The 17,354-nt window shown below is 36.3% G+C and overlaps 1 protein-coding gene across 1 annotated transcript; it reads left to right on the plus strand.

Annotated features, from left to right (window-relative positions):
- The first annotated feature begins 6,910 nt into the window (after positions 1-6,910).
- On the plus strand, positions 6,911-17,131 carry LOC141902420 (uncharacterized). Its single transcript, XM_074790133.1, has 37 exons — positions 6,911-7,060; positions 7,207-7,269; positions 7,372-7,479; positions 8,333-8,436; positions 8,551-8,608; positions 8,692-8,833; positions 8,905-9,011; positions 9,098-9,184; positions 9,271-9,329; positions 9,856-9,996; positions 10,097-10,165; positions 10,246-10,351; positions 10,427-10,594; positions 10,681-10,818; positions 10,940-11,026; positions 11,109-11,191; positions 11,274-11,367; positions 11,457-11,510; positions 11,593-11,823; positions 11,907-12,041; positions 12,130-12,258; positions 12,346-12,534; positions 12,664-12,786; positions 12,882-13,109; positions 13,182-13,277; positions 13,366-13,413; positions 13,499-13,594; positions 13,670-13,759; positions 13,841-13,924; positions 13,995-14,243; positions 14,318-14,449; positions 14,538-14,633; positions 14,722-14,811; positions 14,889-15,072; positions 15,300-15,354; positions 15,436-15,655; positions 15,987-17,131. The coding sequence occupies exons 1-37, from the start codon at positions 7,022-7,024 to the stop codon at positions 16,140-16,142; spliced, it is 4,338 nt and encodes a 1,445-aa protein (XP_074646234.1). The 5' UTR covers positions 6,911-7,021; the 3' UTR covers positions 16,143-17,131.
- Positions 17,132-17,354: the final 223 nt, after the last annotated feature.

Here is a 17,354-nt window from a genome sequence, read left to right on the forward strand (position 1 = left end):
GTGATGAATGAATAAACTGTATATGTGGAGATTATGTACTTGTGACTGCGTTTGTTTTTGTAAATACATTTATTTTTTTAAAATGATTGTTTTTGTGTTGCATCTCATTCTGACGATGTTAAACTCTTACTCAAGATACACAGTTTGCTCTTGACTTGTTTGATTATTATATTGATGAATACATTGATTTTATGGTGTTTGATTATCTGTTGAACTATGAATACCATTTGAACTACTAACCACTAGTTGTTTTAACATCAGTATCATTAATGGTCAGTTGTTCTCTACAAATTATGTGTTATTATTTCCTTATATAATGTACGGTGGACTCTCCAGTCACTTTTATCTTGGAGTAATGATTTTCCAAGCTTACATCAATTTGGACATAAAAGAATTTCAATGCAAATAGTTCAATGTCTTTATCTGCAGGTGACAATTATCACCTTGTCTTTATTGATTCGAGTTAGTCAAGTCTATTGTACATGGATTCTTTTTTCTCTGGAAGTGAATTAAATGAAACGGGACGACAGTTGAACCCCATTAATACGATTGTGTTTAGGACGAAAACCGTTTATTACGATCAGATTTTCGGCATGTCCCGGCTAATTTACATCGATCCATATTTTGATAATACGACAATTTCACTTTCAACCATAAGATTTGTATTTAACTAAGGATCCACTGTAAAATGAGGACTTCAAACCATTCTCACTGATGTAGAGACTTTCTTTTATTAAAGTTTTCAGTCTGGCCCGATTACTCATAAATTATGCATGTATCAATCTGCCGCAGCTTGGCACTACCCTATCTGCTGAGGATACTCCAGTACCTACCCATACCCTTCAGACACTCGTTTAGACTTTAGACCTTCTACATAATCTGAAGTACTCGCTCTTCAAAGACAGCTTGAACCCTCCTCCCACCCCCTTTCAGATAGAATGTCTGGGGTCCAGGCAACAGATCGACACCTTTCTCTTGGCTTTGAGTAATCAGACCGACCTTGTCTGATTACTCTTTTTTTATATCTTAAGTTTATTTGCCGTAAAAGCTGAGCGGCCGGTTGTAGCTCCATAACAAACTAAATCACACCCACTGGAGTCAGGTGGGGGACTGATCAGTTTTAGAAAATAGAATATTTGAATAAGGTCTGAGACTTTCATTTATTTGACTATTTATGCAGCTATCAACCTGCATTTTGGACACTGATTCCCTGCCATTAATGGAATAATTAATTTGTCTTTTCGCAATTGTTTCCTTAAATACATTTTGTTCTACACTGAAAAATAACTGTGTCAGGTACGAACTCCATCGATAGTTGCTCGAGCTGTTTCTGATAGGGCCTGATGCTGAAGTAGACGATGAGCTGGGGTGTCCCAGTAATTATTCAGAGTGGTCCTGATGCAGACAAAAAGGACATGTAAAGGTGTTCTGGGTTCGAACGTAGATACCACTTATACTGGGAATGATCCTAATGTTGAAATGAAGTTAAATAGGACTGTACGATACAATTATACATATAACTATTATCGCCACCGATTGGAATTTCGATAAACTATCAAATAGCTAGAATTAACCGTTGTAAATATTTGTAATGTACCACATTTCACAAGCGCCATCTATCGGAATATGGAATAAAATTTCATCTATAACTTAATGGAGAAGAAAAATCACAATTATTCTCAGGAATAGAATTTTGCTGCTATGTTAGGTAATTAATGATAACGATGATACAAGTTTTTGTAAAAATTAAATTAAATGATTCCAAGCGGCGCTGTTTTTATTTGCAATCTATAATTTATTACGATTAACGTGCTATATGTTTCTTCTAATTTCTTTGCACTTCACTTTCTGTGTTACATTTGCATACGTATTTCTATACATTGTTTGCATCAATAAATATGAATGCACTTGTGTTAAATAACAAGTCCTTATCGCATCGTAATTAAACTGGCTATCGGCTTGCTCACACCTAAATGGGAGGTGACGAAGAGATGAGGAGAGCACGCCGCAATTGCTCATTACGTCAATATAAAACATTCGACACATTTTCTAAACTCATTTTGGTAACATGCGTGAGGCCTAGCCTAGATTGCAGCAGTTGAACAGGCCTCTCAGGGCAGGTGATAGGCAGAAGTCAAACTGCAGCAGTTGAACTGGCCTCTCAGGGCAGGTTGATTTCTGCAGAATGAAACTGGCCTCTCCAGGGCAGGTGATATCAGAACTCAAACAGCAGCAGTTAAACTGGCCTCTCAGGGCAGGTTGATAAGTCAAACTGCAGCAGTTGAACAGGCCTCTCAGGGCAGGTGATATCAGAAGTCAAACTGCAGCAGTTGAACTGGCCTCTCAGGGCAGGTTGATTTCTGCAGAATGAAACTGGCCTCTCAGGGCAGGTTGATTTCTGAAGAATGAAACTGGCCTCTCAGGGCAGGTTGATATCGGAAGTCAAACTGCAGCAGTTGAACTAGACTCTCAGGGCAAGTTGATATCTGCAGAATGAAACTGGCCTCTCAGGGCAGGTGATATCAGAACTCAAACAGCAGCAGTAAAACTGGCCTCTCAGGGCAGGTTGATTTCTGCAAAAATGAAAGTGGCTTGATATCAGAAGCGGAATGAGGTTGATATCAGAAGTCAAACTGCAGCAGTTGAACAGGCCTCTCAGGGCAGGTGATATCAGAAGTCAAACTGCAGCAGTTGAACTGGCCTCTCAGGGCAGGTTGACGACAGTAGACTACGTATATAATTGCACCCGCAGGGCTGATCAGATTAGATTCAATTGCGTATGCCTTATTGCATGTGGCAACTATAATTATGCCATTGTCATTAGATAAAGTATAAAACTGATTAAAGTTGGCCTGCGCTCAGGTAATTAACCTAACGAAAAATAATATGACATATGATCAACCAACCCTTACCCCGGAGAAGAAAAATATGATCAGCAGAATTACAAAAGAGTTTCTGCGAAAGCAGTAGACAACCCCGAAAAATTCACTGTTGAATTAGAATATACAGCATATTGAAACGCACTAATATCAGTGGACGACACAAATTGTTTATGTAGGCCTATAGGATATTTGAATAATTAAATTAATGCTTTGAAATTTATATAATCACCATAACTTTTCGTCGTCGGTTAACTACATAACTTTTTAAAAATACATTTCTTATTATGAATGAATTTTAATTGAAATATTACTTTCGTTTTATTTGTGTCGATATATCAATACGTTTAATTTATTTCATTTTAATCCATTTAATTTCATGACTCGATAATGTGCATGTCAAACATCGGCGAGATAGTTCGCCGTTTCATCAGAATTATAGCACAGTTTTCCATTTATACTGCTTAATTGCGCCAATGGCCTCTCAGGGCAGGTCTGCGGATTCTTAAGAATGACCCTTCTCGAATAAAGTGATAGCTTCATGTAGGTTCAAGGAGTGGGGTCTGTCTGCAGAGTGCGCAGGGGGCCGCTGCGGCCCCCTGCGCTCAATGGGTGCGCAGGGGGCCGGGTATTGTAAAGTGAGAACTGGTATGTGATGCTAGACGAAACGATGATTTTTTAGCAATAATGCAGAAATTTATTTTAACTCGCGTTTTTAAATAGAAAAACAATTAAGCTGATTTAATTTTGATTTTTGAGCTAGAACTTTTATATATGCTTAATCATATAATTCAAAATCGTAGATATAGGATTGATATTGTTACTATGAAAATTAAGGTCAATCGCGCCGGGGGCCGTCCTCTACGTACATAACTCGGTTTTTTAAACTCCTGAATTTCCCATTCACCATGTCGTCGTTTTTCAACAGCAAAAAATAGTCGTCCAAAATAAGATGAAAGCTGAGAAAATGCGAGTTTCACTGTTCATTTATTTATTTGACATACATATTCGATTGACACTTAAACATCATAAGTATCAGAGGCGGCTCGATAATTGGTAATAGCATAATAACGATAATACATACACATCACTGACTTAAATATTCATACATGTAAATTGAAGCTCACGTATCTTGTTGTACTGGATTTTATAGATCGCTTGATTTCATAGATCACAGACTTAATAAAATATTTATACACATGGATATTATAGATCGCTTGATTTCTAATCTCGATATCTTTAATTTGTATCATAATACTTTCGATAATTGGCGATAACATGATAATGATAATACATACATTTCTCTGACTTAATAAAATATTTATACATATGGATATTATAGATCGCTTGATTTCCGATTTCAATATTCTTAATCTGTACCGTAATATTTTCGAAATAGATTATATACGTCAACTAACGACTTTGCTTCAGTCCGTCGGCATATTGCGTCACTGTTTTCATAAGGTAGTCCATTGTAAATGCTAACGATGTAGACGAGAGCTTCCTTGTGTAAAACGTCATTCGAATAATAACTGGATAAGCTGAAATGAATCATCAGGAAATTAAATTTAACCCTAACCCTGCGCACCTATCTAGCAGAAGACAAGTATAACTATTTACGCTATTAAACCGCGGCCCCCTGCGCACCTATCTAGCAGAAGTCAAGTAAAACTATTTACACTACTAAAACGCGGCCCCCTGCGCACATATCTAGCAGAAGACAAGTAAAACTATTTACACTACTAAAACGCGGCCCCCTGCGCACCTATCCAGCAGAAGACAAGTAAAACTATTAAAACTTTTAAAACGCGGCCCCCTGCGCACATATCCAGCAGTAGACAAGTAAAACTATGGTAAAACTATTAAACCGCGGCCCCCTGCGCACCTATCCAGCAGAAGACAAGTAAAACTATTAAAACTTTTAAAACGCGGCCCCCTGCGCACCCATCCAGCAGAAGACAAGTATAACTATTTACACTACTAAAACGCGGCCCCCTGCGCGCATATCTAGCAGAAGACAAGTAAAACTATTTACACTATTAAAACGCGGCCCCCTGCGCACCTATCCAGCAGAAGACAAGTAAAACTATTTACGCTATTAAAACGCGGCCCCCTGCGCACATATCCAGCAGAAGTCAAGTAAAACTATTTACACTACTAAAACGCGGCCCCCTGCGCGCATATCTAGCAGAAGTCAAGTAAAACTATTAAAACTTTTAAAACGCGGCCCCCTGCGCACCCATCCAGCAGAAGACAAGTAAAACTATTTACACTATTAAAACGCGGCCCCCTGCGCACCTATCCAGCAGAAGACAAGTATAACTATTTACGCTATTAAAACGCGGCCCCCTGCGCACCTATCCAGCAGAAGTCAAGTAAAACTATTTACACTACTAAAACGCGGCCCCCTGCGCGCATATCTAGCAGAAGTCAAGTAAAACTATTTACACTACTAAAACGCGGCCCCCTGCGCGCATATCTAGCAGAAGACAAGTAAAACTATTTACACTATTAAAACGCGGCCCCCTGCGCACCTATCTAGCAGAAGACAAGTAAAACTATTAAAACTTTTAAAACGCGGCCCCCTGCGCACCTATCCAGCAGAAGACAAGTAAAACTATTTACACTATTAAAACGCGGCCCCCTGCGCACCTATCCAGCAGAAGACAAGTAAAACTATTAAAACTTTTAAAACGCGGCCCCCTGCGCACCTATCCAGCAGAAGACAAGTAAAACTATTAAAACTTTTAAAACGCGGCCCCCTGCGCACATATCCAGCAGTAGACAAGTAAAACTATGGTAAAACTATTAAACCGCGGCCCCCTGCGCACCTATCCAGCAGAAGACAAGTAAAACTATTAAAACTTTTAAAACGCGGCCCCCTGCGCACCCATCCAGCAGAAGACAAGTAAAACTATTTACACTATTAAACCGCGGCCCCCTGCGCACCTATCCAGCAGAAGACAAGTAAAACTTAGTAAAACTATTAAACCGCGGCCCCCTGCGCACCTATCCAGTAGAAGACAAGTAAAACTTAGTAAAACTATTAAACCGCGGCCCCCTGCGCACCTATCCAGCAGAAGACAAGTAAAACTTAGTAAAACTATTAAACCGCGGCCCCCTGCGCACCTATCCAGCAGAAGACAAGTAAAACTTAGTAAAACTATTAAACCGCGGCCCCCTGCGCACCTATCCAGCAGAAGACAAGTAAAACTTAGTAAAACTATTAAACCATGTCATTTTCTATCATCGTACTGAAACTTCGCAATTCTTTATCTAAGAAACTAACGTCACATGGAATTAGGGGTACAAACTAGGGTTAATACACTGTTACACAGTATAAAACAAAGAGATTAATTAAGCTGTGATTAAGATGTGATGCACACTAATATACAGCATGAAGACAGTTACAAACTTAACAAATCTTAATGATGAGAGCAAACTAGGGCGTAATTATACAATAGTTAAGAATCAAATAGAAATATAGCGGGGCAATTAATCAACAACTTAACAATGAAACAGTAGATCAAAAAGTAAATTATGTACCGTATCAAGTAGGTTTAACAGAAATGCAAAGTAATCTATTAGAAACAAGCTTTTTGAAAAACCCTTGGAGTCAATAACGCAGTTTTATATTTTATGCTCCATGTAGCAGCAGCAGCAGCAGCAGCAGCAGATAGATAAAAATATTCACGCGGCCCCCTGCGCGCCTCTCCAGCAGCAGCAGCAGATAGATAAAAATTCGTAGATTCGGTGGAGTATTTTGATAAATAATATATACTCTGTATACTGTTCTTAGTGTACCATTTTATGCGCATCTCGATGGTAAAATCATAAACTGGTTGATGGTGGTTATGCATTTGATTAATTGGTAGAAGTAGGAGTAGTTTCATATCGCATACTACTATGTATATGTATTGCCGTTTCGTAAATAATATCGTTTGGTTTTCACTTTATTAAAGCGGCCCCCTGCGCGCGGCCTCCTGCGCACGGCCCCGTGCGCACTCTGCAGTTTGATATGACTCGGTTCAAGTGTCAACACAAAAAATCATTTCCGGGTTGTCGAAAATCATGAAAATAATGCAATAACTGCTAAACCGATTATTGTCAGCGATTCGTGATTGATTTTATAAGCTGTAAAGATGTTTAAGAATCTTTTCAAAGGGAAAGAAAACGAAAAGGTTCAGTATTTTCACTAATTATTCGCTTGCATTAGTTCCTGCTGTCAAATTAGACGTACTAATTACTGACAAGAAACAACGAAAGTCCGACGATTTAATCTATCATTACCGTCTTCTATCTATCTATCCGCCATTTTTCGTTTTAGGCAAGTTCTCCTAAGCGATTAAGTCCACAGAAAGAACCTAACAGTAACAGTAGCCCGGCACAAGTAAGGATAACTATCTGAAAAGTTAATAAAACTAGGACAGATTGAATGAATAGGTAGGCGTGTTCTGTTATTCCTTTGATATTGATTTCATCTCTCTTACAGGGATTCATTTGCCCGAAATGTCATCTAAATCAACCATCAGTAGAAAGTTTGCAGGCTCATTTCCCAACATGTTCAGGAGAAAGAGAGACGTTTCCAATTGCAGACAAGGTACGTAATCAAACATATCAATACCAGACATAAACTGAAAAATATGTCATCATTTTTAAAAGGAAAGTATTATTTGAGCCTCTGTTTGTGTTGAAGTTTTGTGTGAGCTTTTAGAATGTGATGGTTTATTAGAAAGGCTATCAAAGAGCTTTGGGTCTTGTTTTTTGCTCTCAACCAGTCTGATTGCATTAATATAAAGATTCCATTCTAAGAAGGAAAAACGAAGCCTTACTGTGGAATTTTTATATCATCGCTTTAACAAAGATTCAGAGTGTTTCGTCAATTGCTATCATTGATTGCAGTGTCAACCAGGCCCAAAAATTACTAGCTGCGTTTACAAGGATTTTCATACTAAAAGATAATATCTATATTTTTATTACAGGCACAAACAGTAAGATAACAAATCATTTTCTGTATTTCGCTTCGTATTAGAATGGCAAAAGTACTGTTGGTGGTGTATTCTCTATAGATAATTATTAATGATTTTGGAACATCATGTTGACGAAATGTATCTGGCTCTAGATATGAAGAATATATAAAGACCTTTTATCAATGTTACAAACTGTTTACAGTCGACATCATAACAGCTCTGTCAGCCATCCTTCTATTGATTCTGAATTAAACGTTTTATGCTGTGCAATAAATAACCAGTGACTGCTTTTAGTGACTAATATTGTGTTAACACTATTAATTGCTGGTGTTCCTTTACTGCTGTTGTATATTAGGAGCTATCTCTTAACGTGTACTGGGAAATAGGCTTCGAGATAAAGATTGCACTAGATTTGTTTATCCATGATACCTTTAATTTTCTATTGTGCAAATGTCAAATTGTTGGAAATCTTTGATTTTTTAGGGATTTATTTGTCCAATTTGTATGATGGAGTTGAATTCGGATGATCAGTTAAAGCATCATTATGATCTCGAACATGGTGGAAGTTTTAGCACTAGTGCAAACCGGTAATTCAACAAGTTGTTTTGATTGAGATTTCTATGTTGACTTGTTACACCCAAAGGTGTGAAATATTTGAGATACAATTTTATTATTAAATTATACACATGAATAACTTTCAGAGATGGAGATGTTTTGGCTCTTAGACAAGAATTAGATGATCTCAGAACCTCTTTAAAAGTAAGATTCAGTTGTATAACGTTTTACTCATTCTAATTTGCAATGCCTCGGGTTGTTCTCAAAATGCATCTCCATGTCTTTAGGAGGAAAAATGGTATTCAACGGAACTAAAAAAAGAGGTTGACAAATTGCAAGAAACGATGACTCCAGAAGAACAAGCTGATTTTGGTGATAGAGAAATGTTTAGACAACAGCTTAAAGTGTCTGAAGAAAGCAGAGGTCTATGTATGTACAGCACAGCAAACAATTACCAGTACAGATCACTTTTCATGTTATTCTTTTCTATTTTTCCACAGTATCATCAGAGGTTATACTACTGAGAAAACAGTATTCCGAAGCTCTTGAACTGAATTCGAATTTGAAAATCGAAAAAGAAAAGCTTCAACAGAAAGCTGCCAAAGTTGTAAGTCTGATAATACATATATGGCTCCATATACATGTTATGTAATATTTTTACTGATGATTTCCTTTTATTTTTGTGGTAAAAAGGCCGGTGAAATAGTAGAATATAAAGCGAGATTAGATGAAACCGATGGTCAGAGATTAGGATTACAAGAACATATTGATGTTGTTGAGGTGAGCACCTGTTGTTATTTAAGAATGAGCCGGTTGTGTGCACATCTTGTGAATTGATTGTTAATGATATCGTGTTATAATTTCAGTTGAAAATTAAAGAAAAAGAAAGCACAATAGCAGAATTAGAAAGTCAACTAGCGCAAAGGTATAAACATAGTGATAAAAAAACACAAATGAACTGATTTCAGTTGATCAACCCTATTAAAACTAGACTCACATTCCGGTATTTAGTGCTTGAATTACTTCTGTTTGAGATTAATACATTTTGTTCTATCATTCTATCAATAATTATAGATGGTAAGTATATCCTCGGTTTGTGTGGTTACTATAAGAAATTACTCATCTCTGAACCCTAAGTGTTTTGGATTCTAGGGGCTTTGGGCTAGTAGCATTGTGTGTCTATTACCAACATAGATATGATATCGGGTGTAAGATATGAGGGTACTATTGAGTTAAAGGTTTATTGCATCACACAAACCTGATACCTACTTGTACTACATATTTGTAAGCATTGTGGCTTGAATCTATATACCCCTACTATAGCAATTATTTTTTGCTTTATCTAAGTGAAAACCAGTTGCAGATGATGGACATGATTCTTGTTTGCTGACAAGACATAGATTTTGATATGCTGTGGTGTGTGGTTTTACGTGTCTATTATTCATTTTTAGGCCTCACGTTGATGATGTCGTTGTGCTACAACAAGAACTGCGATCAGTTCAAACTGTCATGGATAAACTCACTCTGGAAAAAGAAGCTGAAAGTGAAAATCTAAAACACGAATACTCAGAGCTAGAGCAGCAGTTAGACAGGTACGTCGTCATTGTTATTTTCATTGTCAATAAGTTAACTCTTGAGTCAAATCTACCGGTACCATCTTGAATGTTGTGGTGTGACATTTTCTCTCTTCAGTTCAAATGAGAAGGTTGTTGAATTGGAGAAGCGATTAGAATCAGCTCCAAAACAAGACATGGTTGACAGGTAGATGCATAGTTTATTTACTCTTGTGTTCACTACTTGTAGCAGTTTCAATACACCGTACTTGTATTTTGTGTTTGAAGCCTGCAGCAAATGATGAACGCTAAGTCATCAAGTTCTGAGGAGAAAGATTCATTACTGAATGAAAAACAAAAGGAAATTGATGAACTTCGAACGCAGCTCACTGAAGTATGTTTATCAATTATATATGAACGCTAATTTTACATGAAAACTTTGTATGACGATCACTGTTTGTGTTTTTAGGCTAAAGATGAAATGTCTAAACACAATGTTGCTGCAGAGTCTAGTCAAAGTGAAATAACTAAACTACAAGCACAAACAGAGTTGAATGCAAGTGAAATCATCAAACTTCAGCAGCAATTAGAATCTAGTGAAACTATTTGTAAACAATTACAGGAACAACTGGACAAGGTACTGTATGGATATACATTACTGCAATTACTCATTGGCCATTTTGATTATTAACGTCTAACTCTATTAACCCTTCTTTTGCACAGGCTCAAATATCACTTGCGGATAAAGATAGCAGTATTCAGCAATTAGAGAAAAGTATAGCAGACTCAAAGCAATCTAGTCAACAGCAGTTACTTGACAAGGAGCAGCAGTACACTGCACTGAAATTAGAGCTAGATAGGGTAAATTCTGTTCACTGATACAGTAAATTGTGTTCTCTATATTCTCGGTATGCTTGGTTCAATGAATACTGGTATTTTACGGATATTATTTTTCATGCCTCTATTTTGATTTATTTTGTAGACAACACAAAATCTCACTACAAAGGAATCCTCACTTGATGATATGAATAAACAACTAACTGATGTCCAAACTCATTATCAGGCTGAGGTAGCAATTGAATCGTGCTCAAGTTTTGATACAAAATTCTTTTTTCGACAAATAAGATTTATTTCGAATTCATTTGTATTAGGTCACAACGAATGATGAATTAAAGTCACAATACTTGGAAGTGAAAGGTCAACTTGAAGATGAAAATCGAAAAAGCCAGACCCGGTAGAGCAACTAATGTCACTTTGAATGGCTATATAGGATATAATGCTTTCTAGTATGTGTCACTGTATATTTGAACTTTTAGATTGTCAAAGGTGAAGGAACTCGAGGATTCATTGGAACAGTCAAGACAAACCATTCACAAATTGGAAGCTGAAAGTCAAGAGCTCATAGCTAAGGTTCATCTCATTCATATTCAGTAGATGTTCAAAACTATATCAGTTTAATAGCGCATAATCTTAAATGTGAGTTTTTATGAATCTTCCAGATTGAATTGGGTGAAGGAGTTCAAACCGCCATCAATCAACTTCAACAGGAAAAGGTAGAGTTTAATGTATATAAGGATTAATTACGTGTAATTGTTGAACCTGTAATATGTAGATGCTCTTCCCTATCCTAATTAGGAAGGACTTCAAACAAAGTTGGTATCTCTGGAAACAAACTTTTCTGAAAAATCTGAAGAAAGCGCAAAAGAGCTGGAGGCAGTTCACCAACAACTTCAAACGGTTAAAACGCAACTTGAAACTTCCAAAGAAAAATCTCTCAAACTTGAAAAGAGTCTTCAAAGCAAGAAGGAAAAACTAAACGCATCTATGGAAAAGGTTACCAGCCTTGAAGCAGAGCTTCAGACAAAGGTATTATGAAGTTAACTACAACTACTCATTGGTTCATGAAAATTTGAAATACTTGTACTTATTACGATGTATCAACATTGTAGAATGAAGTACTTTTAGCTACTAAAGCAGCAAAAACTACTCAAAGAACTGATCTTGAAAGTCATCTACAAACAGCAAAAAACACAATAGACGAGAAAAATGTTGTGATTGATAATTTAAAAGAAAACCTCGAAAAGGTATGTTTTAGTATAGATTTCATTATCATTATTGTCTTGAAAAATGCATATTCTGCAAGATTTCTTTTGATGTTTTCCTAAACTTAAGGCAACTGAAGAACTGAAGAAAACAGAGAAAGACTACGTCACTCTTCAAGCTGATTTCAAAGAACATAAAGTCAAACAAACTGATCTACAACATAGATATGACCAACTACTAAATGATGCAAAAGACAAGGTGCTGTTTTGATATTTTTTTGTTACAGTTTTATGATATCATGAATTAAGAATTGGCATCCTATATTGAATTTATGCACTATGATAGGTGGCAATATTGGAGGAACTGAAAACTGCAAAGGAAACCCTGGAAAAGCAGGTGTCAGAAACTAGTAAGCAGTTGTCAGATAGTACAAAGAAATCTGATTACCTTGACACTGAACTGCAAACAACAAATAAACAATTAATCGAAGCAAAGAAACAGTGTGAAACTTTGCAAAATGAGCTAAAAGAAAAGGTACTAGTATGAAATATGATATCTGCCTGGTACTTCAAAGATATTATTGTATAGATAGAAACACATTCAATATATGTTTAAACACATAATGTAGAAAGACATTGAAATGACATGTAAACTTCATTGTAGACTGAATTGATATCGCACACTGAAAAACAAGCAAATGACCTACAAGAACAAGTAAAACAAGCTCGCGAAGAAGTTCAACAAAAAGCAAATCATGTACAACAATTGGAGACTAATATAAGTCAAGTATGTGGTCATTGCATACCGGTAGACCATGTAGATGTTTTAGTTTTATATACCCGGTATGCATCTGTATCTTTTGAAATATGATCTTTCCTCAGTTGACAGCTGAACACACAAATACGAGAGAAAGCATAATGAAATTGCAGTCAACCATAAAACAATTAGCTCAAGGTAAAGCTGATTTAGAGTCATCTCTTCAAGGACAGTTGACTACGATGAAAAATGAGCAGAATAGTTTGGTTGCTGTGAAACAGAAGATGGAAAATGATTTGGTTCACGCTTCACGCGAGTTACAAAAGGCAAAGAGTGACTATGAAGAGCAGAAGGTACACTATAAATCTTGTGCATGCGGTTGAAAATCCTTTCTCCAGGTGATAATCATGTCTATATCATTTTAGACATTGCTGCAAAATAACCTGGATGAATATAAGACGCGTGTTGATGATATGGTCAGTCGTTTGAAGTCACTGGAGGACGAGTTACAAAATGAAAAGGTTTTACCTCATAACTTAGATTTTAATGCTTTAAATCTGTATGTATATAGATCGTAGATACTCAATTTTATTTTCATTTGAATTTCAGTCTCAGCTGCAAGAGAAATTGAAAGTTGAAGCTCTAATGAGTTCAAAGGTAATGAGTTGATGATATAATCTATCTATTGTGTTATTGAATTGTCATTTATTATGATCTATCATGTTTGTTACTTCTCAAATAGCTTGGTTTACTAGAAAAGGAAAAACACGAGTTACAAATCAGAGTTAATGAACTTCAAAGTGAATTATTGACTGTTCGCGATGATCTTTCATCAAAGGTAAGTGAATTGCACAGAATTATGTGAAAATATATAACATCATGAATATTTACATGTTTTAACTTCATTGTGCAGCTTCAAGAAACTCAGTTAAGTGAAAAGAAACTACAAACTGTTCTTGAACAGAAAGATGAAGTCCAAAAAGATTTACAAAGACAAATTGAGGTAAGATGTTCATTTGAAAGAAATTATTGTAGTTCATTACGATGTCCACTGACACTGTTCCACTAACATTTCTGATTGTAGACTTTACAAACTGAAGTTGCCAAACCATGTTTCCAGTGTAAGAATTATGAAAATCAAATAGTCAGACTTCAAGAGCAGTTTAAGGTAATCTATTTTGCAACATCCTAAGAATTGCTAGCATCGTATTAGATGAACATGACTCTGTTTGTTTCAGGAAGCAACAGAGGCTCACAATAAAACCGAGATGGAATTAAAATCTAGTCAGAGCACAACAGCAGAAATTGTCTCCACTCTTGATAATGTGACAAAAGAGCTCAATGATTCTAAGGAACATGGAAATGAGCTTCAAGAATCTTTAGACAGAGTTTCTGCAGCAAAGACAGAACTAGAGAATTCAATTCAGGCTAAGGATAAAGATATACAACAGTTGAATATGTCTAAGGTGTCACTTCTAGGAGACAAGGTATGTAAATACGCGGTCAATCTATCTAGATAATCATCCCTGAAAATATTATAACGAATATCTGTGCTTTATAGGAAATTCTTGAAGGAAAACTATTAGAACTGAACCACAATCTGACTGATTTGGGTGTCATAAAGGCTGCATTAGAGCACGATCTTGAGAATACCAAGGATGAGATGGGAAAACAGAAGAACGATATGGACAAGGTTAGCCTTCGAGATTTACTTTAACGTTCATTTCATTCGATGTATTGTACTTAAACGGTCTGTATTACTTTGACCTTTGTTAATGTAGCAAATTCAGGAACTGAAAGACTTGAAGCAAATACTCATAAATCAGAAAATTGAATTACAAACACAGATTGATACTCTGACAGAGACCGAGAAAAATGTAAGGATCACAATATTTATTGAAATTGCTTGATGAATTTATCCAAAATATCATTTGACATTTAATACATAAAGAAATATCTGTTTAGCTGAATAAAGAGATTGATGAAATGAAAGTGGCAGCGAATGATGTTCAGAAAATGTTACGAGAAGAGAATTCACGATTACAAAATAAACTGGTAAAATTCCGATAAACTCTTGTGAGTCCTTTCCTTCGATATATGGCAGGATATGTATCTTAAATTTGTAATTTCAGTCTCAAGAATCCGAATCCAAAGAAAAAATAGAAAAAGAACGAGCGGAGAATGAACAAAGATATGAGATGCAGCTGACGGCATTGAATGAAAATTTGACCACATTGAGAGCTGACCTCAATACTGCCCAGGAACAGATTATACAATTAAAAGAGTTAAGGGATAAAGTACACGGAGAGAAACTTGGTGAGTATAACTCAATAAAACATGAAAAGTTTCAATAGACTGAAATTGAAAAACCCACACTACTAGAGGATTTTGACATTATGAGCCATTTTACAAACCATAGCGTTTGAGTCGAAATGTCAAAATCCTCTTGAAGTTTTACTTCATAAATGTGGGTTTTTCTCTAAAACATGAAAAGTTTGTCTAATTTGTCATTAAAATCACCCGTATATGTCTGAATTCTGTAGAATTGGACGCCAAGTTAGAGAATAATAATGATGAAAGGAGAGCTTTGTTGGAGAGGTAAGTGATCGATTCCTTGGTCAGATGAAAGCTTGTCAGAAAGAACGAAAAGTATCTTGATTCCCTATTCATCTTTTCAAGGTGTATATCTAGTGAAAATGAATGCGAGAAACTTCGCAGTACTGTCACCGAACTAAGGCGTAAGTTAGAGGATTCACAAGCGGCACTCTTAGAACTCGGCCGAGAGAATCAAACTTTACAGATATCAAGCAGTAAAATGACAGGAAGGAAATGGGCAGATGATAAAGATGTTTTGCATTGTGTGGCTTGTGATAAACTCTTTTCAGTGACCGTGAGAAAGGTGAGTTGAAAATCAATATAAACCACTCTCTAATAATGCATGTCAATTGTAGATAGGTTAACAATGTTGCACTCAGGAAATAAATTAGTTTGTTACCTAATCCTTGGTGGTAAACTTTTATAATCGGATGGGCTTTTTGTATGTGGTTTGTGAGAATATCTAATCGTGAAACTAAACCACTGACAGGTTACTGACTAGAAATTAATGATAAATATTTTTTCGATTTATTGAACTGGAAACCATAACGTTTCAGCTGTTGGAATGAGACCGGTAGAATGAGATCGTAAACAGATGTTACTCGATTCTATCATTTCTTTCTGTGTGTTTTCAGCATCATTGTCGAAATTGTGGATACATATTCTGTAATGAATGCAGCGCGCACTCATCGGTGATAGCATCTTCCAAAAAACCAGTTCGCGTTTGTGACTCTTGTTTTATCGAAATCAACCAGAACCGAACAGAAACAATATCGTTATCCGCGAGTTAAAATACCTGGTACCAGTCATGACGCTTGTAATGAAACGTTTTCTACGGAAGCGATATAGGGCCTCGAGATGTCGCGTTCCAACTCGACAAGTCGTCATATCTATGTCGACATACCGCGATATATCGCGTCAAGTCGACATGAATATGTCGACATGAATATGTCGACATATCGTGACGTTTTCACGACAAATTTCACTTTTTCGCCCATTTTCCACGGGACAAGCCGTCATTTGAAGACATGTCTAAATGTAAGATGAGGACGCCAGTGATATGACGACCGAGTTTCAAGTCGTCATGAATATGTCGACTTGTCGCAAGGAAAGTGGTCGAGAAAGCGAAATATGTCGTCAAATCGTCACGATATATCGACATATTCATGTCGACTTGACGCGATATATCGCGGTATGTCGACATAAATATGGCGACTTGTCGAGTTGGAACGCGACATCTCGAGGCCCCTTATCGCTTCCGTAGTTTTCCATCGCGCTATCATTCTTTATAGCTACCATTTCATTTTTCGTTTTTTCTGAAAATATCATCTGCCTTGACTAATAACGTATTAATTGGAAATCCTTCCAAATGAAACTTAAAAGCATTTTCGCAGTTGGCAGCTCACGGGCCCGTTTTATTAGGCAATGTATGAATTGAATAATGAAGTGTTTTATTCGTATATATGTATATATTTCTACCGATGCTTGTATTAACTTACGGCCATTGTTCACAATTGATTTAACCTCGTTATACCATACATCATCCATAGCCCTACAGTATCAGTTCAAGCCACATATTTCATATTTTGGTTGATATTATCATTGTGTGTTGTACGAGAATGTGTCCAGAATTGCCAAATCACTCTACATTTAAACATTGAGTTAAAAAAGTTATTATTGAGTTAATATTTTATTTCTACTGCTGTTTTATTTATGAAGGTACGTCATGAGTAACTCTTGTGTTGTTCAGTATTCTACCGATAATATCTTTGCTTGTTTATAATGTGTATGAATAAATTTATATCCATAAAATCATTGTTTTCTATTATTTCTAGGTATCTATAATAATTCTCAGGCTCATTGCCAGGTGATTTTTCAGATAATCTTGTAAATCAAAAATCAGCACTTTTTGTGAAAAGTAAGCACAAATCAGGGCCTTAGAAACGTAGCACTCGTAGACTCGCTACAAACCATGATTAAGAAAGAAATTAATCAAGCCAACA

Source organism: Tubulanus polymorphus, chromosome 3, assembly GCF_964204645.1.
Source record: "Tubulanus polymorphus chromosome 3, tnTubPoly1.2, whole genome shotgun sequence".
Lineage (NCBI taxonomy): Eukaryota > Metazoa > Nemertea > Palaeonemertea > Tubulaniformes > Tubulanidae > Tubulanus > Tubulanus polymorphus.